General features: G+C 48.1%; 4 protein-coding genes across 9 annotated transcripts; 3 read left to right on the top strand and 1 right to left on the bottom strand.

Annotated features, from left to right (window-relative positions):
- Nucleotides 1-807: 807 nt before the first annotated feature.
- On the bottom strand, nucleotides 808-3,601 carry LOC149919265 (gallinacin-8). Its single transcript, XM_090136738.1, has 4 exons — nucleotides 3,449-3,601; nucleotides 2,242-2,332; nucleotides 1,849-1,982; nucleotides 808-1,137 (listed from the first exon to the last, which is right to left on the bottom strand). The coding sequence occupies exons 1-4, from the start codon at nucleotides 3,572-3,574 to the stop codon at nucleotides 1,129-1,131; spliced, it is 360 nt and encodes a 119-aa protein (XP_089992864.1). The 5' UTR covers nucleotides 3,575-3,601; the 3' UTR covers nucleotides 808-1,128.
- A 2,192-nt stretch (nucleotides 3,602-5,793) lies between these two features.
- LOC116235582 (gallinacin-7-like) lies at nucleotides 5,794-7,443 on the top strand. 3 transcript variants are annotated; one of them, XM_031603799.2, is made up of 4 exons: nucleotides 5,794-5,937; nucleotides 6,638-6,733; nucleotides 6,936-7,065; nucleotides 7,302-7,442. In XM_031603799.2, the coding sequence occupies exons 2-4, from the start codon at nucleotides 6,676-6,678 to the stop codon at nucleotides 7,315-7,317; spliced, it is 204 nt and encodes a 67-aa protein (XP_031459659.1). In that variant the 5' UTR covers nucleotides 5,794-5,937; nucleotides 6,638-6,675; the 3' UTR covers nucleotides 7,318-7,442. The 3 variants fall into 3 exon arrangements, with proteins under 3 accessions (XP_031459659.1, XP_089992738.1, XP_089992739.1); XM_090136612.1 differs by having other exon boundaries at nucleotides 5,796-5,941; XM_090136613.1 differs by having other exon boundaries at nucleotides 5,829-5,971; nucleotides 7,302-7,443.
- A 1,585-nt stretch (nucleotides 7,444-9,028) lies between these two features.
- On the top strand, nucleotides 9,029-10,838 carry LOC149919266 (gallinacin-6-like). Its single transcript, XM_090136619.1, has 3 exons — nucleotides 9,029-9,170; nucleotides 9,873-9,968; nucleotides 10,708-10,838. Exons 2-3 carry the CDS (start codon nucleotides 9,911-9,913, stop codon nucleotides 10,836-10,838), a joined length of 189 nt encoding a protein of 62 aa, XP_089992745.1. The 5' UTR covers nucleotides 9,029-9,170; nucleotides 9,873-9,910.
- Nucleotides 10,839-17,536: 6,698 nt separating this feature from the next.
- Nucleotides 17,537-19,834, top strand: LOC116243115 (gallinacin-6-like). Of its 4 annotated transcripts, none has more exons than XM_090136614.1 (4): nucleotides 17,537-17,664; nucleotides 18,361-18,456; nucleotides 19,190-19,316; nucleotides 19,566-19,833. In XM_090136614.1, exons 2-4 carry the CDS (start codon nucleotides 18,399-18,401, stop codon nucleotides 19,579-19,581), a joined length of 201 nt encoding a protein of 66 aa, XP_089992740.1. In that variant the 5' UTR covers nucleotides 17,537-17,664; nucleotides 18,361-18,398; the 3' UTR covers nucleotides 19,582-19,833. The 4 variants fall into 4 exon arrangements, with proteins under 4 accessions (XP_089992740.1, XP_089992741.1, XP_089992742.1 ...); XM_090136615.1 differs by having other exon boundaries at nucleotides 17,539-17,668; nucleotides 19,566-19,834; XM_090136616.1 differs by having other exon boundaries at nucleotides 17,559-17,698; nucleotides 19,566-19,834.
- Nucleotides 19,835-24,160: the final 4,326 nt, after the last annotated feature.

Here is a 24,160-nt window from a genome sequence, read left to right on the forward strand (position 1 = left end):
TGTGCATCAGCCTGGAGTCTCCACTGTTAAGAAATGTCCCCTGTTTTGTTCCAAGGGCTGCCAACAAACTTGATAATGTTTCAGAAAAACAGCAGAAAAATGAGTGAAAGCCCCCAAACACACTCGTATGGGATGGGATGGGCTGGCATGGCATGGCATGGCATGGCATGGCACAGCATGGGATTGGCTAGCATGGCAGGGGATGGGATGGCATGGGATGGCACAGCATGGGATGGCACAGCATGGGATTGGCTAGCATGGCAGGGGATGGGATGGCATGGCATGGTGTCCCATGTGCTTAGCACACCAGAGGGCTAATGCAAAGAACAAAAGGATCTCAGATGAGCAATGGATAAAGATACCCACACTTTCTACCCCATGAGCTGCTGTGAACTAGTTTTGGAGTTCCATGGGCCACGCACACAATCCCTTTGTGCCAGCCTTCTACTAACCCATTCACAGGGGTTTGTACAAGTTGTTGTTGACTGTTGCTAACTGATACAATAAGAGGATCTGTCCATATTCCTGTCTGCATGTGAGTTTGGATTTTTTATCATGTCACACTAACCCTGGGTGAGATGGGGGCCAGGACTTCCAGCAAAAACACAAACCAAGACAACTCCTTGCAGGTATCAGGAGCAGACACAGGTCTTCTGGAGAACACTTATTAAAATGTGTAGAGATATGTGGTCTACAAAATATGAAAACCTCAGTTGTGCATTCAGCCTCTCCCAGAGATTCTGTCTTTCAGTGTTAATTCCATTACTGTTAATTCTAAGCAGAAAAGAAAAATGCAAGCATCTGATCTGAAGGCCAAAGCAAGAATCTGCTCTGCATCTTCTCAAGGGGATGCAGTGTGATTTTGCTAAAAACTATTTTATTTTAGAAAAGAAAAGGAACACTAGTCTTCACTGGGTGGTTCAGCGACCACCGTCAGAGCCTCTTCGGGTCCATTCATTTGTTTGCAGAGGTGCCTCTTTTCTTTCCTCTTCTGTTCAACCCTTAGTGCACGCATGTGTGCACGTTAAACCCATATTCTCAGCCCCACATTCCAGGTTTTGTAGCAGGATGATGAATCTCTTGCATCACCAGAAGAGCTGCTTAGCTGCTCTGAGGTCCTGGCAAACATTAGTTGTACTGCAAGAGAGAATCACAGAAGCACCAAAGTTGTAAAAGTCCTCCAAGATCATCCAGTCCAACCATCCACATACCACTAATGTCACCCCACTAAACCACAACCCTTAGCAAAACATGGAAATGTTTCTTGAACACCCCCAGGGATGGTGACTCCATCACCTCCCTTCCAGCATCCAGTCACTCTTCTGGAAAGAAAGAAGGGGAAATAAACTTTCAGACTGTGATCTTATAACCACAAATACATACATACATACATACATACATACATACATGCATACATACATACATACTTAATCATGAAATGCCTGGAAGCTTCTATACCCGAAGCTTCCTCCACATCTTGAAGTCTCTGATACGAAGATAGAGAATCTCTTTATTTAAATCTACTGCTTAGTCTGTTTTGTTCTGCTTTGTTTTTTAATACCTCTTTTACTATTACTGAGCATAGTTTAAACAAGAACTTCCAAAACCAAGATGAGTTGCAAACATCATTCAGCAAGATGGTACAGAAAATTACATATCAAACAGTGGAAGCAGCGTACACATTTTCATGGAAGTCTTTTTTTGTTGCATTTTTTCCCCCATAATTTTGCGTTGCAATAAATGGGTGAACCTTTGAATTCTGTAGGAAACCCTCTGAGCATACTAGCTAAGGTATATAACAAACCCATTCCCCATCAAACAGCTGATCTTTGAACAACTGCAGCTCACCACAGTCCGGCAGCACGGGACGGCTTGCTGGCAGTGCCCAAAGGCTCTGGTATGGAGGTGGAAGCAGCGGTCCTTGGAGCAGATCCCTCCTGCCTGCTCACACTGTGCCTCGTTGTTAGGTACACGCATGAAACCTGTGCAAAGATGGTGACTTTTCATTTTCCTTCCAAAAGAAGACGAAGTACGAGCAAGGGTTGTAGTGTGACAGAAGCATTCCAGTATTCTGCACCATTACATTCTCTCAGTTTCCAGTGCAAGAAGGTCAGCAGTCACACCCTGTGTGACAAACTACTATAGCAGCAGCCAAAATGGAAGCCCTTTCCATGTCTATTTTACTGTGTTTGTACACACAAAATTCCCTTGGTGTTTCCTTTGGCTTTATGGGGCTCTTACCTAAAGAGCTTTGGAGCACAATGAGGAGAACGGCCAAGAAAAGGTAAAGGATCTTCATGTCCCAGTTCAGTGTCACAAAACACAACAGCCACTAGGGGGAGAAAAAAATGCCACCAAAAAAAAAAATCCTGCATTTATTCTGTATGGAGTATTGACTCAAGCATCACGTATGACTTTCAACCTACAATTTGCAAACTGAAATTATCATTTATTCAAGAGAGTAAATTTTCTAGAAACTGCCTATTGAAATATCACTTTTTAAGGGAAGCACATTTCGTATGATCAAGAAAACGTGATCATATGAAAACACATTTACTTGATCATATGAAATGTGCTTTATATCTATAAAATTCAAAAGAATACAAATACAGTGATCTTCTCTCCATCACATGCAAAAACAGCCAGTATCAGCTGCACTGAAGACTCCTACATTTGAATCTGATGGACTTCAGATATTTTATTTATATTTTTAAATTATAACTAAATAAAATAAAAATAAAAGTAAAATAAAAATTAATTAATATCCTTCAAACTGTATCCAGTTCTTATAATTTAAGCATTTTTTTTCCGAGGTCACTTTTATAACTAATAGGCAAAGCTTCAGTAAGCACAAAATCAACAGTACTTCCTTTTAGAACTTTATCTTTTTTTTTTTTTCTTTTTTTTCCTTCCTTTTCTTGTGAGCAACTGTAGAGGATGTGATTGTATGATCTGGCACGCTATGTTTGTGGCATGCTGATGAAAGATTAAAATGCCCATCCTATTTAACTATTACCTATTTTGTTTCAGGCATATGTAGATGATGACATAAACCAGGATAAGGAATGCTCAAAACCTTGAATTATTCAAGAAATATTAATTTTTGTTGCTTATAAAGTGATATTAAGTCCTTAATAAAAAGAAAAAAAGCTAAGGGATCATCTTTCCCTTCTCTCCACAGCACATCTATGACAAATAGAAGCCAAAAGTATCTCGCACCGTAAGATCATTGTGCAGACTCCAATTACATTTTGCAGATAAAATGATTATAACCATCCAGAGTCACCATTACTGAGTATAATGATCAAATATCAAGCAGTATGTTTTCTTGTTTGTAAGATTTTAATTAAGCCGCGGAAGTAGAACTCTTGGAATGATGGATTTTATTTTAAATAAGAGCTGTGACTTGGAATGGTGGATTTTATTTTAAATAAGAGCTGTGACTTACCACTGATAATGGGGAGTCCTCAGCAGACTTCTCACCATGAGGTTCCTTCACCCTCTCTTTGCCATCCTCTTCTCCCCGTGTCCTCTCTGCTAATGACAGGAAGGGAGGAGAGACCTTTGGTAACATTACCCAACACTTGTCCTCATGGCACGTCCACAGTTAGCAAGAACAGCATGAAATCCAGCTGGGGAAATGTCCTGCTGTCAATGCTGGCCTTGGCCTGTCTCATGGAAACGTGCCCACACCAGGCTTGGCCAATCCCTGCCTGGAAATCACATCTCCTGCCCGGTATTTTCAATCAATTTTCTGCAATGGCACAGCACGCTCACACACAGAGAACTCCCAGAGCACCATTCAGGGAGGATGGAAAGCATCTGAGCTGCCTTTGTCTTCAGCCCATCCAAGTAATTATAAAGCTGAAACCTGGTTGTGAAGAAAACATTCCCAGTACAGAGATTTCTGAAATCATCCATGTGAGTCTTGCAGAGGGGAATGACTGGTTCCAGTCTAGCTCCTCATCCAAAGGTAGCAACATTGCATTTACTATTTCCTACTTGTTTAAGTCCCTAGTTATCACTAAAAATACTCTCTATCCAGATTTCTCCCAGCTTGTGACAACTGATGTTTCTATTTATTCATTTTTATAAAACTTGAAGCTCATATCATAGGCAAGGTTGTTCTCAAGGGCAAATATGGTACTCCAGGGCATCTCAAAAGTTTTAGTTTTCTCCATGCACATTTGGTATCTGAGAGTTTTAAGAAGCTTTACTCACATGGACCAATTCATGCTTGGAGCTGCAGAGATGCTAAGTTCTCTACAGCGGGAACAGCCCCAGCATCTTTTAAAACATCACTCTTTCATGTGAAATAGACAAAATAATGCAGTCCCTGGGCACTTCTGCACCCATTGCACCAGTGCAATAAACACCTCTGAAAGGTCCCACAGACAAAGGTAACATCATCCATGTCCTATAGAGCTGCACAGCCCAGTGAGGAGGGCCCAAGTCAACCTCAGGAAGTTCAACACCACCAAGTGAAAAGTCCTGCACCTGGGCTGAGGCAATCCCAAGCACAGATACAGGCTGGGCAGGGAATGACTTGAGAGCAACCCTGAGGAGAAGGGTTTGGGAGCATCGACTGATGAAAGATTCAGCTTGTGCCAGCAATGAGCGCTTGTTCATTGGCCAACCGTATCCTGGGTTGCGTCAAAAGAAGTGTGACCAGCATGGGGAGGGAGGTGATTCTGCCCCTCTGCTCACCTGGAGTACTGCATCCAATTGTGGGGCCCACAACACGAGGAGGACATGGAGCTGTTGGAGCAGTCCAGAGGAGGGCCACAAAGATGATCAGAGGGCTGGGGCACTCTTCTATGAGAAAAGGATGAAAGAGCTGGGGCTCTTCAGCTTGGAGAAGAGAAGGCTCCAAGGGGCCTTATAGGGACATTCCAGAACCTGTGGGAGGCCTACAGGAATGTTGGAGAGGGATGTCTTATAAAGGTATGTAGTGATGGTACGAGGGAGAATGACTTCAAATTGAAAGAGGGTAGATATCAGGACTAGATATCAGGAAGAAAAGATTTAATGTGAGCATGGTGAGACACTGGAACAGGTTGTCCTGTGAGGCTGTGGATGCCCCTTATGGAAGCACTCCAGGCCAGGCTGGATGGGGCTGTGAGCAACCTGCACTCGAGGGAGGTGTCCGTGCCTGTGGCAGGGGGTTGGAACTGGGCGATCTTACAGGTCCCTTCCAACACAAACCATTCTATGATTCTGTGACAACCTGGGAAATAAACGGGAGGTTGGCAGATGTGCAGCTTATCCTGCAAGGCTCTGGGCAACCTGGGAAGGACCAAGTGAATGCTCATATCAGAAAGGGCACTGAAACAACAGGAAAAGAAATCAAGAGTAATCCTCGGAGGAAAAGGGATGAAAATGTATTTTCTTATAAAATTTTGCATGAAAGATTGCATGTGTCTATGTTATTATTTCATATACTGCTAGGCAGTAAATTAACGACAGCATAATTAAGAGCTGAAAGGCAGGCAGTGCTCCTTCTTCTCTTGACAAGGAGAAGAAACAAGAAGGCTGGCTGTAAAGGCCAAAGCATTATGCAGGCAAATGATGGCCAAGATGCTGTTGCAGCCGTGAGATAAAACTTCAGACTGAAGACAGAAGTAGGACGTAAGCAGCAGTCCGTGCCTGTTTCCAGGTATTTCACATAGCCCTGTGGCCTAACGTCTCTCGCAGGAAGCGGAATGCTCTGAGATGGATTGCACCAAGACCTGGGGAGTTGTGGTCAAAGCTGTCCCAAGGTGCAGCCTCATTGGAAGGCAGCAAAATGCAGAACCTACTGGGCAGCAAAAGCCTTCACTCATTGGCCAGTGACTGCTCTGCCAGCAGCCCCAAACTTCACATAAAGAGGTGTGTTTGGGGCTGGGGAGCCTGCAGGAGAAGAGAGACAGAAGGCAGCGGTGATCCTCCTCCTCCTCAGTGGGTAATCCCTCCTGTTGCTGCTTCTGGACAGGTGCCCTCTGCTCCTTGCCTTTATCCACTGCTTTTGCTTTCATTCCTATGCAGTCCATGGGCACTGGGTGACACTGATCTCTTTCCAGCCTGGAATTGTCCAGCTGCCTACAGAGGCTGGCATCTGGATAGCACTCAGTGCTCCAATCTGCCTTTCTTGCTCCACAGCTTACCAAAATTCCAATTCTGTTACGGTTGAGGTCATGTTTTCACTGATGCTCAAGAGATAACGGTGCCCTTCTCCAACTTGGAGAGCAACAATACCTGGCTTGGTCTCTGAATACCATGACAGGCTGCAGATGAATGGTCCATCAGTCAGTGTAGGTTTCAGAGTAGCATGTTGTGTACCATACAGAAGCAGAAACAAAATTCTCAATGCAAGAAGGCCAATACTCAAAATATCAGTGACAGGATTTTGGAACAATAGGGCATGAAAGGGAATGTAGGGGCTTCTAGTCTTAGATGTCTTGGAAACTCAAAGTAGAGGAGATGGTGTGGCCTGGTTGCTCAAGATACATTCATGAACTATTTGAATATCTGCAGCTTCTTTTCAGTTCACTGTACTGTAGAAGATTTTGGTGTGAGTCATTTGGGGCATGTTATAAGCTGTTGCTCATCTCTCAGTCAGGAGATAACTATTCCATGTCCTTTGGTCCTGTTGTGTCAGTTCGTTGCAGGTAAGGATTTCTCATCCCAGCCGTGGCCATGAGGATCCTTTTCCTGCTGCTGGCTGTGCTCTTTGTGGTGCTCCAGGCTGCTGCAGGTAAGGCGTGACTTGGACAGGCTGGAAAATGGGCTGTCAGGAACCTCGTCCAATTCAAGAAGGGGAAGTGCAGAGTCCTGCACCTGGGGAAGAACAGCCCCAGCACCTGGACATTCTGTGGGCAGCCGGCTTTAGAGAATGTGCATCCACTTTTGTTCAGTTCCATAGAAAATGATTTTTTTTTTTTTTTTTCACTGTTCAGGTCAGCGCTACTTTCCTAGGCCTATTGATACTTGTAGGCTTCGAAATGGAATCTGCACTCGAGGTATCTGTCGGAGGCCATATTACTGGATTGGAACATGTAACAATGGAATGGGCTCTTGCTGTGCAAGGTATGTGGAAGTGGAAGTCATTCTTATAGCTATGTGTCACAGCTACCAACGGAACCATGTGTCACTCCTCCAATGACCACCTTGCTGGCATAGAGGGTCTTCAGGGGTTGTTCACATCCCATGGCAGCATCCGTTCTGGTGCCATGAAATACAGCAGATAAGCACCTCCAGATGAGTGACACCACAGACAACCTGCTGAAGGGGCAAGCTAAGACTGTCTCCTTTTTATCATATAGGGGCTGGAATAACTGATACCTCCCTGACTTCTCCTGGGGAATACTTCCTGCATCTACCAAATGGCCTCTCCAGCACTCCAGCTCCATCATACCTGCTGGCACCACATCCTCCTGCAAAAAAAAAAAAAAAAAAAAAAAAAAAAAAAATTAAAAAAAAGGAATGGCTTTTAATATTTCCCTTGCTCTGAAGCACATACCAGCACCTGTGAAATCACAAATCTGAACAAGGCTGCAGCACCAAAACGACTTCTTTCCTTGCTTCAATAAAATGACTAACACTGGCATTTCTGTGGTTGAACCATGGCTGTGTTTGTTGGGGAAGATGGGGATTTTTCCTTGATCTCCTTGCACTACAGGCAGTAACACACAGGTGGGCAGGTGGCTTGTAGAGATGAACATTCTGCAGAAACACAAGCTGAGACTTTATGGCTCTCTACAACTGCCTGATGGGAGGTTGCTGCGAGGTGGTTGCTGGTCTCATCTCTCAGGTGACAAGTGATAGGACACAAGGAAATGGTGTCCAGAGGTGCCAGGGGAGGTTCAGACTGGATGTCTGGAAGAATATTTTCATGGAAATAGCCTGTTGGTAGTGGAAGAGGCTGCAGAGGGAAGTGGTGAAGTCCCCATCCCAGTAGGTATTTGAATGTCTTAGAGTGGTGTCCCGAAGGGACGTGGTTTAGCGGTGGTTTTGGCAGCGTTAGCTGAGTGATGATCTTGAAGATCTCAACAGCAAACTTCTCACCATGAGGTTCCTTCACCTTCTCGTTGCCATCCTCTTCTCCCTGTGTCCTCTCTGCTAATGACAGGAAGAAAGGAGTGACCCTTGGTAACATTACCCAACACTTGTCCTCATGGCACGTCCACAATTAGCAGGAAGAGCATGAAATCCAACTGGGGGAATGTCCGCCTGTCGGTACTGGCCTTGGGCACTTCTGCCCCATGTCCAATATAGACAGTGCAATAAATATGGGTGAGACACTGGAACAGGTTGTTCTGTGAGGCTGTGGATGCCCCTTATGGAAGCACTCCAGGCCAGGCTGGATGGGGCTGTGAGCAACCTGCACTCGAGGGAGGTGTCCGTGCCTGTGGCAGGGGGTTGGAACTGGGCGATCTTACAGGTCCCTTCCAACACAAACCATTCTATGATTCTGTGACAACCTGGGAAATAAACGGGAGGTTGGCAGATGTGCAGCTTATCCTGCAAGGCTCTGGGCAACCTGGGAAGGACCAAGTGAATGCTCATATCAGAAAGGGCACTGAAACAACAGGAAAAGAAATCAAGAGTAATCCTTGGAGGAAAAGGGATGAAAATGTATTTTCTTATAAAATTTTGCATGAAAGATTGCATGTGTCTATGTTATTAATTCATATACTGCTAAGCACTAAATTAACGACAGCATAATTAAGAGCTGAAAGACAGGCAGTGCTCCTTCTTCTCTTGACAAGGAGAAGAAACAAGAAGGCTGGCTGTAAAGGCCAAAGCATTATGCAGGCAAATGATGGCCAAGATGCTGTTGCAGCCGCAAGACTAAAACTTCAGACTGAAGACAGAAGTAGGACCTAAGCAGCAGTCCGTGCCTGTTTCCAGGTATTTCACATAGCCCTGTGGCCTAACGTCTCTCGCAGGAAGCGGAATGCTCTGAGATGGATTGCACCAAGACCTGGGGAGTTGTGGTCAAAGCTGTCCCAAGGTGCAGCCTCATTGGAAGGCAGCAAAATGCAGAACCCATTGGGAGGCAAAACCCTTCACTCATTGGCCACTGACTGCTCTGCCAGCAGCCCCAAACTTCACATAAAGAGGTGTGTTTGGGGCTGGGGAGCCTGCAGGAGAAGAGAGACAGAAGGCAGCGGTGATCCTCCTCCTCCTCAGTGGGTAATCCCTCCTGTTGCTGCTTCTGGACAGGTGTCCTCTGCTCTTTGCCTTTATCCACTGCTTTTGCTTTCATTCCTATGCAGTCTATGGGCACTGGGTGACACTGATCTCTTTCCAGCCTGGAATTGTCCAGCTGCCTTCAGAGGCTGGCATCTGGATAGCACTCAGTGCTCCAATCTGCCCTTCTTGCTCCACAGCTTACCAAAATACCAATTCCGTTGTGGTTGAGGTCATGTTTTCACTGATGCCCAAGAGATAACGGTGTCCTTCTCCAACTTGGAGAACAATTTGTCTTGGTCTCTGAAAATCATGTCAGGCTGTAGGTGAATGGTTCATCAGTTGATGATGGTTTTAGAGTAACACATCCTGTAACATACAGAACCAGAATCAAAATTCAATGCAAGAAGGCCAATACTCAAAATATCAGTGACAGGATTTTGGAACAATAGGGGATGAAAGGGACTGTACAGGTTTCTAGTCTCAGAAGTTTTGGAAACTCAAAGTAGAGGAGGTGGTGAGGCCTGGTTGCCTCAAGATGCATTCATGAACTAGTTGAATATCTGCAACTCTGAGTTCACTGTACTGTAGAAGATTTTGGTGTGGGTCATTCCAGGCACATTATAAGCTGTTGATCATCTCTCAGTCAGGAGAGTAGAGCAACAGGTCAGGTTCAATGTTTTTTTGTCTTGTTGTGTCAGTTCGTTGCAGGTAAGGATTTCTCATCCCGGCCGTGGCCATGAGGATCCTTTTCCTGCTGCTGGCTGTGCTCTTTGTGCTGCTCCAGGCTGTTGCAGGTAAGGCGTGACTTGGACAGGCTGGAAAATGGGCTGTCAGGAACCTCGTCCAATTCAAGAAGGGGAAGTGCAGAGTCCTGCACCTGGGGAAGAACAGCCCCAGCACCTGGAAGTGCTGCGGGCAGCCAGCTGGAAGCGGCTGTGCAGGAAAGGAGCCGGGGGTCCTGGTGGGCAACAAGGTGGGCCTGAGTGAGCAGTGAGCCCTTAGTGCTCAGAGAGCTAACAGTAACCGTGGCTGCAGTGGGCAAAGCCTCAGCAGCAAACCAGGAGAGGTGATCCTTTCCTCGTATTCGACTCTGCTGAGGCCACTCCTGAAGCTCTGGGCCCACCACTTCTGAGCCCTCCAGCACGGGACAGACCTGGACTCACTGGAGAGAGCCCAGCACAGGGCCTCCAGGGCGCAGCAGGGCCTGGAGCAGCTGTGCCGGGTAAAGGGGCTGTGAGAGCTGGGGCTGCTCGGTCGAGAGCAGGGGCAGCTCAGGGGGTCCGCCACGACCATAAATCCTTGGGGCTGTGCTCCATGGAGTCCAGGGACACAGGGCACAGCCTGGAGCCCAGGAGCTGCCATCAGCAGCACCGCTGTGCTGGGCAGTGTGGGAGCCCTGGCACAGGGAGCAGAGAGCAGTGGGGGTCCTTGTGACTCTGATAAGGGGAGAGGAATTGGAGAGGATAGAGAATGTGCATCCACTTCTGCTCACTTGCTCTGTCAACAAATTGCTTTTTTCCCCCCTCTGTACAGGTGAGCCCTTCTTTTCCAGCCCTATGCGTGCTTGCAGATTTCGAAGGGGATTCTGCTTTCCTTGGCAATGTCGGCGGCCATTTTACCGGGTTGGATCATGTGGTGGATTTCGCTCTTGCTGTGTAAGGTAGGTGGAAGTGCAAGGCATCCCCATAGCAATGGCTGACAGCTGAGAGGCACAGCTGCTGACAGCACCACGTCTCACTTCTCCAATGACAGCCCTGCTGGAACACAGGGTTCCCAGGCGTTGTTCATGTCCCATGGCAGCCTGCATTGTGGTGCCATGAAATACAGCAGATGGACCCCAACCCAAATGAATTACACCACAGAATACCTGTTGGTGGGCAAGCAAAGGCTCTCGTATCTTTATTTTAGCAGGGGCAGGTGGGAATGATGACTCCCTGGCTTCTCCTGGGAAATCCTTCCTGCATCTACCAAATGGCATCTCTGGCACTCCAACTCCATCACACCTGCAGGCATCACATCCTACTGCAAAAAAAGAAAAGAAAAAAAAAAAAATAAAAAGAATTCAGTACTTCCCTTGCTTTGAAGCAGATATCAGCACTTCTGAAATCATAAATATTTCTTCCTTGCTTCAATAAAATGGCTAACACTGGCATTTCTATGGATGAATCTTGGCTGTGTCTGTTGGGGAAGATGGGGATTTTTCCTTGATCTCCTTGTACCAGAGGCAGTAACACACAGGTGGGCAGGTGACTTGCTGAGATAAGCATTGTGCAGAAATACAGGCTGAGACTTTATGGCTCTCTACAACTGCCTGATTGGAGGTTGCTGGAGGGAGATGTCACTAAGGGACCTGGTTTACTGGTGACCTTGGCAGTGTTAGTTGAGTGATAATCTTCAACAGCAAACTTCTCACCATGAGGTTCCTTCACCTTCTCGTTGCCATCCTCTTCTCCCCGTGTCCTCTCTGCTAATAACAGGAAGAAAGGAGTGACCCTTGGAAACATTACCCAACACTTGTCCTCATGGCACGTCCACAGTTAGCAAGAACAGCATAAAATCCATCTGGGGAAGTGTCTGGCTGTCAATGAATTCATTGGGCACTTCTGCCCCATGCCCAATATAGACAGTGCAATAAATATTCATGATCGGTCTCAAAGACTCAGGGACCAGGTAACGGCCTCCTTTTGCTCCTGTGGTACAACTGACAAACTAGAGCAAAAGGGATGCCATCCGGAGGGAACTGGACAGGCTACTGAGGAGGGCCTATGTCAACCTCAGGAAGTTCAACACCACCAAGTGAAAAGTCCTGCACCTGGGCTGAGGCAATCCCAAGCACAGATACAGTCTGGGCAGGGAATGACTTGAGAGCAGCTCTGAGGAGAAGGGTTTGGGAGCATCGACTGATGAAAGATTCAGCTTGTGCCAGCAATGAGTGCTTGTTCATTGGCCAACCGTATCCTGGGTTGTGTCAAAAGAAGCGTGACCAGCATGGGGAGGGAGGTGATTCTGCCCCTCTGCTCTGCTCTTGTGAGATCTCACCTGGAGTACTGCATCCAATTGTGGGGCCTACAACACGAGGAGGACATGGAGGTGTTGGAGCAGTCCAGAGGAGGGCCACAAAGATGATCAGAGGGCTGGAGCGTCTCCCCAGCCAGGACAGGTGGAAAGAGATGGGCCTTTTCATCCTGCAGAAGAGAAGGCTCCAAGGGACCTTATGGGGGCCACCCAGTACTTGCAGGGGGCCTACAGGAACACTGGGAAGGGACTTTCTGGTAGGGGCAGGTATTGACAGAATGAAGAAAAATAGTTTCAAACTGGAAAAGAGTAGATTTAGACTAGATATCAAAAAGAAAAATTTTACTGTGTGATCGGTGAGGTACTGGAACAAGTTGCCCAGCAAGGTTTTGAATGCCCATTCCTTGGAAGCATTCATGGCCAGGGCTGGATGGGGCTGTGAACTACATGTGGACTACAGAGAGGTGTCCCTGTCTAAAGCAAGGCGTTGAAACTGGATGATCTTCAAGGCATCTTCCGTCTATCACCATTCTATGATTCTTTGATTCTGTGACAGTCGAGGAAATAAATAGGACGTTGGCGTGTGTGCTGGACTAAGTGCATGCTCATATCAGGAAGGGCACTGAAACAACAAAAGAAGAAAAATCAAGAGTAATCCTAAAAGGAAAAAGAAATGAAAATGTATTTTCTTATAAAATTCTGCATGAAAGATTGCATGTGTCTATGTTATTAATTCATATACTGCTAAGCACTAAATTAACAACAGCATAATTAAGACACTGAAAGGCAGGCAGTGCTCCTTCTTCTCTTGACAAGGAGAAGAAACAAGAAGGCTGGCTGTAAAGGCCAAAGCATTATGCAGGCAAATGATGGCCAAGATGCTGTTGCAGCCATGAGATAAAACTTCAGACTGAAGACAGAAGTAGGACGTAAGCAGCAGTCCGTGCCTGTTTCCAGGTATTTCACATAGCCCTGTGGCCTAACGTCTCTCGCAGGAAGCGGAATGCTCTGAGATGGATTGCACCAAGACCTGGGGAGTTGTGGTCAAAGCTGTCCCAAGGTGCAGCCTCATTGGAAGGCAGCAAAATGCAGGACCTATTGGGAGGCAAAAGCCTTCACTCATTGGCCACTGACTGCTCTGCCAGCAGCCCCAAACTTCACATAAAGAGGTGTGTTTGGGGCTGGGGAGCCTGCAGGAGAAGAGAGACAGAAGGCAGCGCTGATCCTCCTCCTCCTCAGTGGGTAATCCCTCCTGTTGCTGCTTCTGGACAGGTGCCCTCTGCTCCTTGCCTTTATCCACTGCTTTTGCTCTCATTCCTATGCAGAACATGGGCACTGGGTGACACTGATCTCTTTCCAGCCTGGAATTGTCCAGCTGCCTACAGAGGCTGGCATATGAACAGCATGTTTGATGCCTTCTTACTCAATAGCTCGCCCAAATTCCACTTCTGTTATGGTTGAGGTCATGCTTTAAATGATGTCCAAGAGATAACGGTGTCCTTCTCCAACTTGGAGAACAATAACACTTGTCTTGTTCTCTGAATACTATGGCAGTCTGAAGGTGAATGGTTCATCAGTTGGCGTTGCTTTCAGAGTAGCACATTGTGTACTGTATGCATGTAAAAAAAAATTCTCAATGCAAGAAGGCCAATACCCAAAAAAACAGTGACAGGATTTTGGAACAATAGGGCATGAAAGGGAATGTAGGATCTTCTGGTCTCAAATGTTTTGGAAGTTCAAAGAATAGGAGATAGTGAGGCCTAGTTGCCTTGAGGCACATTCATGAACTATTTGAATATCTGCAGCTTCTTCTCAGTTCATTGTACTGTAGAAGATTTTGGTGTGGGTCATTCCAGGCACATTATAAGCTGTTGCTCATCTCTCAGTCAGGAGATACCCATTCCATGTCCTTTGGTCTTTTTGTGTCAGTTCGTTGCAGGTAAGGATTTCTCATCCCAGCCGTGGCCATGAGGATCCTTTTCCTGCTGCTGGCTGTGCTCTTTGTGGTGCTCCAGGCTGTTGCAGGTAAGGCGTGACTTGGACAGGCTGGAAAATGGGCTGTCGGAAACCTCGTCCAATTCAAGAAGGGGAAGTGCAGAGTCCTGCACCTGGGGAAGAACAGCCCCAGCACCTGGAAGTGCTGTGGGCAGCCAGCTGGAAGTGGCTTTGCAGGAAAGGAGCTGGGGGTCCTGGTGGGCAACAAGGTGGGCCTGAGTGAGCAGTGAGCCCTTAGTCTCAGAGAGCTAACAGTAACCGTGGCTGCAGTGGGCAAAGCCTCAGCAGCAAACCAGGAGAGGTGATCCTTTCCTCGTATTCGACTCTGCTGAGGCCACTCCTGAAGCTCTGGGCCCACCACTTCTGAGCCCTCCAGCACGGGACAGACCTGGACTCACTGGAGAGAGCCCAGCACAGGGCCTCCAGGGCGCAGCAGGGCCTGGAGCAGCTGTGCCGGGTAAAGGGGCTGTGAGAGCTGGGGCTGCTCGGTCGAGAGCAGGGGCAGCTCAGGGGGTCCGCCACGACCATAAATCCTTGGGGCTGTGCTCCATGGAGTCCAGGGACACAGGGCACAGCCTGGAGCCCAGGAGCTGCCATCAGCAGCACCGCTGTGCTGGGCAGTGTGGGAGCCCTGGCACAGGGAGCAGAGAGCAGTGGGGGTCCTTGTGACTCTGATAAGGGGAGAGGAATTGGAGAGGATAGAGAATGTGCATCCACTTCTGCTCACTTGCTCTGTCAACAAATTGCTTTTTTCACTGTGCAGGTCAGCCCTACATTTCTAGCCATATTCAATGTAGACTTCGAAACGGAGTCTGCATGTATGGACAATGTCGGCGGCCATATTACCCGGTCGGATCATGTGACATTTTAGGGAGTTTTTGCTGTGTAAGGTAGGTGGAAGTGCAAGGCATCCCCATAGCAATGGCTGACAGCTGAGAGGCACAGCTGCTGACAGCACCACGTCTCACTTCTCCAATGACAGCCCTGCTGGAACACAGGGTTCCCAGGCGTTGTTCATGTCCCATGGCAGCCTGCATTGTGGTGCCATGAAATACAGCAGATGGACCCCAACCCAAATGAATTACACCACAGAATACCTGTTGGTGGGCAAGCAAAGGCTCTCGTATCTTTATTTTAGCAGGGGCAGGTGGGAATGATGACTCCCTGGCTTCTCCTGGGAAATCCTTCCTGCATCTACCAAATGGCATCTCTGGCACTCCAACTCCATCACACCTGCAGGCATCACATCCTACTGCAAAAAAAGAAAAGAAAAAAAAATAAATAAAAAGCATTCAATACTTCCCTTGCTTTGAAGCGGATATCAGCACTTCTGAAATCATAAATATTTCTTCCTTGCTTCAATAAAATGGCTAACACTGGCATTTCTATGGATGAACCTTGGCTGTGTTTGTTGGGGAAGATGGGGATTTTTCCTTGATCTCCTTGTACCAGAGGCAGTAACACACAGGTGGGCAGGTGACTTGCTGAGATAAGCATTGTGCAGAAATACAGGCTGAGACTTTATGGCTCTCTACAACTGCCTGATTGGAGGTTGCTGGAGGGAGATGTCACTAAGGGACCTGGTTTACTGGTGACCTTGGCAGTGTTAGTTGAGTGATAATCTTCAACAGCAAACTTCTCACCATGAGGTTCCTTCACCTTCTCGTTGCCATTCTCTTCCTGTGTCCTCTCTGCTAATGACAGGAAGAAAGGAGTGACCCTTGGTAACATTACATAACACTTGTCCTCATGGCACGTCCACAATGAGCAGGAACAGCATAAAATCCAGCTGGGGAAATGTCTGGCTGTCAATGAATTCATTGGGCACTTCTGCCCCATGTCCAATATAGACAGTGCAATAAATATTCATGATCGGTCTCAAAGACTCAGGGACCAGGTAACGGCCTCCTTTTGCTCCTGTGGTACAACTGACAAACTAGAGCAAAAGGGATGCCATCCGGAGGGAACTGGACAGGCTACTGAGGAGGGCCTATGTCAACCTCAGGAAGTTCAACACCACCAAGTGAAAAGTCCTGCACCTGGGCTGAGGCAATCCCAAGCACAGATACAGGCTGGGCAGGGAATGACTTGAGAACAGCCCTGAGGAGAAGGGTTTGGGAGCATCGACTGATGAAAGATTCAGCTTGTGCCAGCAATGAGTGCTTGTTCATTGGCCAACCGTATCCTGGGTTGCGTCAAAAGAAGCGTGACCAGCATGGGGAGGGAGGTGATTCTGCCCCTCTGCTCTGCTCTTGTGAGATCCCACCTGGAGTACTGCATCCAATTGTGGGGCCTACAACACGAGGAGGACATAGAGGTGTTGGAGCAGTCCAGAGGAGGGCCACAAAGATGATCAGAGGGCTGGAGCGTCTCCCCAGCCAGGACAGGTGGAAAGAGATGGGCCTTTTCATCCTGCAGAAGAGAAGGCTCCAAGGGACCTTATGGGGGCCACCCAGTACTTGCAGGGGGCCTACAGGAACACTGGGAAGGGACTTTCTGGTAGGGGCAGGTATTGACAGAATGAAGAAAAATAGTTTCAAACTGGAAAAGAGTAGATTTAGACTAGATATCAAAAAGAAAAATTTTACTGTGTGATCGGTGAGGTACTGGAACAAGTTGCCCAGCAAGGTTTTGAATGCCCATTCCTTGGAAGCATTCATGGCCAGGGCTGGATGGGGCTGTGAACTACATGTGGACTACAGGAAGGTGTCCCTGTCTAAAGCAAGGCGTTGAAACTGGATGATCTTCAAGGCATCTTCCATCTATCACCATTCTATGATTCTTTGATTCTGTAACAGTCGGGGAAATAAATAGGACGTTGGTGTGTGTGCTGGACTAAGTGCATGCTCATATCAGGAAGGGCACTGAAACAACAAAAGAAGAAAAATCAAGAGTAATCCTAAAAGGAAAAAGAAATGAAAATGTATTTTCTTATAAAATTCTGCATGAAAGATTGCATGTGTCTATGTTATTAATTCATATACTGCTAAGCACTAAATTAACAACAGCATAATTAAGACACTGAAAGGCAGGCAGTGCTCCTTCTTCTCTTGACAAGGAGAAGAAACAAGAAGGCTGGCTGTAAAGGCCAAAGCATTATGCAGGCAAATGATGGCCAAGATGCTGTTGCAGCCGTGAGATAAAACTTCAGACTGAAGACAGAAGTAGGACCTAAGCAGCAGTCCGTGCCTGTTTCCAGGTATTTCACATAGCCCTGTGGCCTAACGTCTCTCGCAGGAAGCGGAATGCTCTGAGATGGATTGCACCAAGACCTGGGGAGTTGTGGTCAAAGCTGTCCCAAGGTGCAGCCTCATTGGAAGGCAGCAAAATGCAGAACCTACTGGGAGGCAAAAGCCTTCACTCATTGGCCACTGACTGCTCTGCCAGCAGCCCCAAACTTCACATAAAGAGGTGTGTTTGGGGCTGGGGAGCCCGCAGGAGAAGAGAGACAGAAGGCAGCGGTGATCCTCCTCCTCCTCAGTGGGTAATCCCTCCTGCTGCTGCTTCTGGACAGGTGCCCTCTGCTCCTTGCCTTTATCCACTGCTTTTGCTTTCATTCCTATGCAGAACATGGGCACTGGGAGACACCGAGCTCTTTCCAGCCTGGAATTGTCCAGCTGCCTACAGAGGCTGGCATATGAACAGCATGTTTGATGCCTTCTTACTCAATAGCTCGCCCAAATTTCACTTCTGTTATGGTTGAGGTCATGCTTTAAATGATGTCCAAGAGATAACGGTGTCCTTCTCCAACTTGGAGAACAATAACACTTGTCTTGTTCTCTGAATACTATGGCAGTCTGAAGGTGAATGGTTCATCAGTTGGCGTTGCTTTCAGAGTAGCACATTGTGTACTGTATGCATGTAAAAAAAAAATTCTCAATGCAAGAAGGCCAATACTCAAAAAACCAGTCAAAGACAGGATTTTGGAACAATAGGGCATGAAAGGGAATGTAGGATCTTCTGGTCTCAAATGTTTTGGAAGTTCAAAGAATAGGAGATAGTGAGGCCTAGTTGCCTTGAGGCACATTCATGAACTATTTGAATATCTGCAGCTTCTTCTCAGTTCACTGTACTGTAGAAGATTTTGGTGTGGGTCATTCTAGGCACATTATAAGCTGTTGCTCATCTCTCAGTCAGGAGATAACTATTCCATGTCCTTTGGTCCTGTTGTGTCAGTTCGTTGCAGGTAAGGATTTCTCATCCCAGCCGTGGTCATGAGGATCCTTTTCCTGCTGCTGGCTGTGCTCTTTGTGGTGCTCCAGGCTGTTGCAGGTAAGGCGTGACTTGGACAGGCTGGAAAATGGGCTGTCGGAAACCTCGTCCAATTCAAGAAGGGGAAGTGCAGAGTCCTGCACCTGGGGAAGAACAGCCCCAGCACCTGGAAGTGCTGCGGGCAGCCAGCTGGAAGCGGCTTTGCAGGAAAGGAGCCGGGGGTCCTGGTGGGCAACAAGGTGGGCCTGAGTGAGCAGTGAGCCCTTAGTCTCAGAGAGCTAACAGTAACCGTGGCTGCAGTGGGCAAAGCCTCAGCAGCAAACCAGGAGAGGTGATCCTTTCCTCGTATTCGACTCTGCTGAGGCCACTCCTGAAGCTCTGGGCCCACCACTTCTGAGCCCTCCAGCACGGGACAGACCTGGACTCACTGGAGAGAGCCCAGCACAGGGCCTCCAGGGCGCAGCAGGGCCTGGAGCAGCTGTGCCGGGTAAAGGGGCTGTGAGAGCTGGGGCTGCTCGGTCGAGAGCAGGGGCAGCTCAGGGGGTCCGCCACGACCATAAACCCTTGGGGCTGTGCTCCATGGAGTCCAGGGACACAGGGCACAGCCTGGAGCCCAGGAGCTGCCATCAGCAGCACCGCTGTGCAGGGCAGTGTGGGAGCCCTGGCACAGGGAGCAGAGAGCAGTGGGGGTCCTTGTGACTCTGATAAGGGGAGAGGAATTGGAGAGGATAGAGAATGTGCATCCACTTCTGCTCACTTGCTCTGTCAACAAATTGCTTTTTTCACTGTGCAGGTCAGCCCTACGTTTCCAGCCCTCTTCATTGTAGACTTCGAAAGGGAGTCTGCATGTATGGACAATGTCGGCGGCCATATTACCGGGTTGGATCATGTGGCGATTTAAGGAGTTCTTGCTGTGTAAGGTAGGTGGAAGTGCAAGGCATCCCCATAGCAATGGCTGACAGCTGAGAGGCACAGCTGCTGACAGCACCACGTCTCACTTCTCCAATGACAGCCCTGCTGGAACACAGGGTTCCCAGGCGTTGTTCATGTCCCATGGCAGCCTGCATTGTGGTGCCATGAAATACAGCAGATGGACCCCAACCCAAATGAATTACACCACAGAATACCTCTTGGTGGGCAAGCAAAGGCTCTCTATTTTTATCATGCAGGGCCATTTGGGCCTGATGATTCCCTGGCTTCTCCTGGAAGATCCTTCCTGCATCTACCAAATGGCCTCTCCAGCACTTCAGCTCCATCATACCTGCTGGCACCACATCCTCCTGCAAAAAGTAACAATAAGACTTCCAATACTTCCTTTGCTCTGAAGCACATACCAGCACCTGTGGAATCACAAATCTGAACAAGGCAGCAGCACCAAAACGACTTCTTTGCTTGCTTCAATAAAATGACTAGCACTGGCATTTCTGTGGTTGAACCTTGGCTGTGTTTGTTGGGGAAGATGGGGATTTTTCCTTGATCTCCTTGCACTCCAGGCAGTAACACACAGGTGGGCAGGTGGCTTGTAGAGATGAACATTCTGCAGAAACACAAGCTGAGACTTTATGGCTCTCTACAACTGCCTGATGGGAGGTTGCTGCGAGGTGGTTGCTGGTCTCATCTCTCAGGTGACAAGTGATAGGACACAAGGAAATGGTGTCCAGAGGTGCCAGGGGAGGTTCAGACTGGATGTCTGGAAGAATATTTTCATGGAAATAGCCTGTTGGTAGTGGAAAAGGCTGCAGAGGGAAGTGGTGAAGTCCCCATCCCAGTAGGTATTTGAATATCTTAGAGTGGTGTCCCGAAGGGACGTGGTTTAGCGGTGGTTTTGGCAGCGTTAGCTGCGTGATGATCTTGAAGATCTCAACAGCAAACTTCTCACCATGAGGTTCCTTCAACTTCTCGTTGCCATCCTCTTCTCCCTGTGTCCTCTCTGCTAATGACAGGAAGAAAGGAGTGACCCTTGGTAACATTACATAACACTTGTCCTCATGGCACGTCCACAATGAGCAGGAACAGCATAAAATCCAGCTGGGGAAGTGTCTGGCTGTCAATGAATTCATTGGGCACTTCTGCCCCATGCCCAATATAGACAGTGCAATAAATATTCATGATCGGTCTCAAAGACTCAGGGACCAGGTAACGGCCTCCTTTTGCTCCTGTGGTACAACTGACAAACTAGAGCAAAAGGGATGCCATCCGGAGGGAACTGGACAGGCTACTGAGGAGGGCCCATGTCAACCTCAGGAAGTTCAACACCACCAAGTGAAAAGTCCTGCACCTGGGCTGAGGCAATCCCAAGCACAGATACAGGCTGGGCAGGGAATGACTTGAGAGCAGCCCTGAGGAGAAGGGTTTGGGAGCATCGACTGATGAAAGATTTATCTTGAGACAGCAATGTGTGCGTGCGGACCAGAAGACTAACCGTATCCTGGGTTGCATCAAAAGAAGCGTGACCAGCATGGGGAGGGAGGTGATTCTGCCCCTCTGCTCTGCTCTTGTGAGATCTCACCTGGAGCACTGCATCCAATTGTGGGGCCCACAACATGAGGAGGATGTGGAGCTGTTGGAGCAGTCTAGAGGAGGGCCACAAAGATGATCAGAGGGCTGGAGCGTCTCCCCAGCCAGGACAGGTAGAAAGAGATGGGCCTTTTCATCCTGCAGAAGAGAAGGCTCCAAGGGACCTTATAGGGGCCACCCAGTACTTGCAGGGGGCCTACAGGAACACTGGGAAGGGACTTTTTGGTAGGGGCAGGTATTGACAGAATGAAGAAAAATAGTTTCAAACTGGAAAAGAGTAGATTTAGACTAGATATCAAAAAGAAAAATTTTACTGTGTGATCGGTGAGGTACTGGAACAAGTTGCCCAGCAAGGTTTTAAATGCCCATTCCTTGGAAGCATTCATGGCCAGGGCTGGATGGGGCTGTGAACTACATGTGGACTACAGGGAGGTGTCCCTGTCTAAAGCAAGGCGTTGAAACTGGATGATCTTCAAGGCATCTTCCATCTATCACCATTCTATGATTCTTTGATTCTGTGACAATAGGGGAAATAAATAGGACGTTGGCGTGTGTGCTGGACTAAGTGCATGCTCATATCAGAAAGGGCACTGAAACAACAAACGAAGAAAAATCAAGAGTAATCCTAAAAGGAAAAAGAAATGAAAATGTACTTTCTTATAAAATTCTGCATGAAAAATTGCATGTGTCTATGTTATTAATTCATATACTGCTAAGCACTAAATTAACGACAGCATAATTAGGAGCTGAAAGACAAGCAGTGCTCCTTCTTCTCTTGACATGGAGAAGAAACAAGAAGGCTGGCTGTAAAGGCCAAAGCATTATGCAGGCAAATGATGGCCAAGATGCTGTTGCAGCCGCAAGACTAAAACTTCAGACTGAAGACAGAAGTAGGACGTAAGCAGCAGTCCGTGCCTGTTTCCAGGTATTTCACATAGCCCTGTGGCCTAACGTCTCTCGCAGGAAGCGGAATGCTCTGAGATGGATTGCACCAAGACCTGGGGAGTTGTGGTCAAAGCTGTCCCAAGGTGCAGCCTCATTGGAAGGCAGCAAAATGCAGAACCTATTGGGAGGCAAAAGCCTTCACTCATTGGCCACTGACTGCTCTGCCAGCAGCCCCAAACTTCACATAAAGAGGTGTGTTTGGGGCTGGGGAGCCTGCAGGAGAAGAGAGACAGAAGGCAGCGGTGATCCTCCTCCTCCTCAGTGGGTAATCCCTCCTGCTGCTGCTTCTGGACAGGTGTCCTCTGCTCCTTGCCTTTATCCACTGCTTTTGCTCTCATTCCTATGCAGAACATGGGCACTGGGAGACACCGAGCTCTTTCCAGCCTGGAATTGTCCAGCTGCCTACAGAGGCTGGCATATGAACAGCATGTTTGATGCCTTCTTACTCAATAGCTCGCCCAAATTCCACTTCTGTTATGGTTGAGGTCATGCTTTAAATGATGTCCAAGAGATAACGGTGGCCTTCTCCAACTTGGAGAACAATAACACTTGTCTTGTTCTCTGAATACTATGGCAGTCTGAAGGTGAATGGTTCATCAGTTGGCGTTGCTTTCAGATTAGCACATTGTGTACTGTATGCATGTAAAAAAAAAAATTCTCAATGCAAGAAGGCCAATACTCAAAAAACCAGTCAGAGACAGGATTTTGGAACAATAGGGCATGAAAGGGAATGTAGGATCTTCTGGTCTCAAATGTTGTGGAAGCTCAAAGAATAGGAGTTAGTGAGGCCTAGTTGCCTTGAGGCACATTCATGAACTATTTGAATATCTGCAGCTTCTTTTCAGTTCACTGTACTGTAGAAGATTTTGGTGTGGGTCATTCTAGGCACATTATAAGCTGTTGCTCATCTCTCAGTCAGGAGAGTAGAGCAACAGGTCAGGTTCCATGTTTTTTTGGTCTTGTTGTGTCAGTTCGTTGCAGATAAGGATTTCTCATCCCAGCCGTGGCCATGAGGATCCTTTTCCTGCTGCTGGCTGTGCTCTTTGTGGTGCTCCAGGCTGTTGCAGGTAAGGCGTGACTTGGACAGGCTGGAAAATGGGCTGTCGGAAACCTCGTCCAATTCAAGAAGGGGAAGTGCAGAGTCCTGCACCTGGGGAAGAACAGCCCCAGCACCTGGAAGTGCTGCGGGCAGCCAGCTGGAAGCGGCTTTGCAGGAAAGGAGCCGGGGGTCCTGGTGGGCAACAAGGTGGGCCTGAGTGAGCAGTGAGCCCTTAGTCTCAGAGAGCTAACAGTAACCGTGGCTGCAGTGGGCAAAGCCTCAGCAGCAAACCAGGAGAGGTGATCCTTTCCTCGTATTCGACTCTGCTGAGGCCACTCCTGAAGCTCTGGGCCCACCACTTCTGAGCCCTCCAGCACGGGACAGACCTGGACTCACTGGAGAGAGCCCAGCACAGGGCCTCCAGGGCGCAGCAGGGCCTGGAGCAGCTGTGCCGGGTAAAGGGGCTGTGAGAGCTGGGGCTGCTCGGTCGAGAGCAGGGGCAGCTCAGGGGGTCCGCCACGACCATAAATCCTTGGGGCTGTGCTCCATGGAGTCCAGGGACACAGGGCACAGCCTGGAGCCCAGGAGCTGCCATCAGCAGCACCGCTGTGCTGGGCAGTGTGGGAGCCCTGGCACAGGGAGCAGAGAGCAGTGGGGGTCCTTGTGACTCTGATAAGGGGAGAGGAATTGGAGAGGATAGAGAATGTGCATCCACTTCTGCTCACTTGCTCTGTCAACAAATTGCTTTTTTCACTGTGCAGGTCAGCCCTACGTTTCCAGCCCTCTTCATTGTAGACTTCGAAAGGGAGTCTGCATGTATGGACAATGTCGGCGGCCATATTACCGGGTTGGATCATGTGGCGATTTAAGGAGTTCTTGCTGTGTAAGGTAGGTGGAAGTGCAAGGCATCCCCATAGCAATGGCTGACAGCTGAGAGGCACAGCTGCTGACAGCACCACGTCTCACTTCTCCAATGACAGCCCTGCTGGAACACAGGGTTCCCAGGCGTTGTTCATGTCCCATGGCAGCCTGCATTGTGGTGCCATGAAATACAGCAGATGGACCCCAACCCAAATTAATTACACCACAGATTACCTGTTGGTGGGCAAGCAAAGGCTCTCTATTTTTATCATGCAGGAGCAGATGGGCCTGATGACTCCCTGGCTTCTCCTGGGAAATCCTTCCTGCATCTACCAAATGGCCTCTCTGGCACACCAGCTTCATCACACCTGCTGGCACCACATCCTACTGCAAAAAAAAAAA

Source organism: Phasianus colchicus, chromosome 2 (genome assembly GCF_987193195.1).
Source record: "Phasianus colchicus chromosome 2, bPhaCol1.hap1.1, whole genome shotgun sequence".
NCBI classification, from domain to species: Eukaryota; Metazoa; Chordata; class Aves; order Galliformes; family Phasianidae; genus Phasianus; species Phasianus colchicus.

Coding starts and splice junctions, on each gene's coding strand:
- LOC116235582 (XM_031603799.2), top strand. CDS start 6,676: ATGAGGATCCTTTTCCTGCTGCTGGCTGTGCTCTTTGTGGTGCTCCAG. Junction 6,734..6,935: donor GGTGCTCCAGGCTGCTGCAG/GTAAGGCGTGAC, acceptor TTCACTGTTCAG/GTCAGCGCTACTTTCCTAGG.
- LOC149919265 (XM_090136738.1), bottom strand. CDS start 3,574: ATGTTACCAAAGGTCTCTCCTCCCTTCCTGTCATTAGCAGAGAGGACA. Junction 2,333..3,448: donor AGGACTCCCCATTATCAGTG/GTAAGTCACAGC, acceptor TTCTCCCCCTAG/TGGCTGTTGTGTTTTGTGAC. Junction 1,983..2,241: donor TGTGCTCCAAAGCTCTTTAG/GTAAGAGCCCCA, acceptor ATCTTTGCACAG/GTTTCATGCGTGTACCTAAC.
- LOC149919266 (XM_090136619.1), top strand. CDS start 9,911: ATGAGGATCCTTTTCCTGCTGCTGGCTGTGCTCTTTGTGCTGCTCCAG. Junction 9,969..10,707: donor GCTGCTCCAGGCTGTTGCAG/GTAAGGCGTGAC, acceptor CCCTCTGTACAG/GTGAGCCCTTCTTTTCCAGC.
- LOC116243115 (XM_090136614.1), top strand. CDS start 18,399: ATGAGGATCCTTTTCCTGCTGCTGGCTGTGCTCTTTGTGGTGCTCCAG. Junction 18,457..19,189: donor GGTGCTCCAGGCTGTTGCAG/GTAAGGCGTGAC, acceptor TTCACTGTGCAG/GTCAGCCCTACGTTTCCAGC.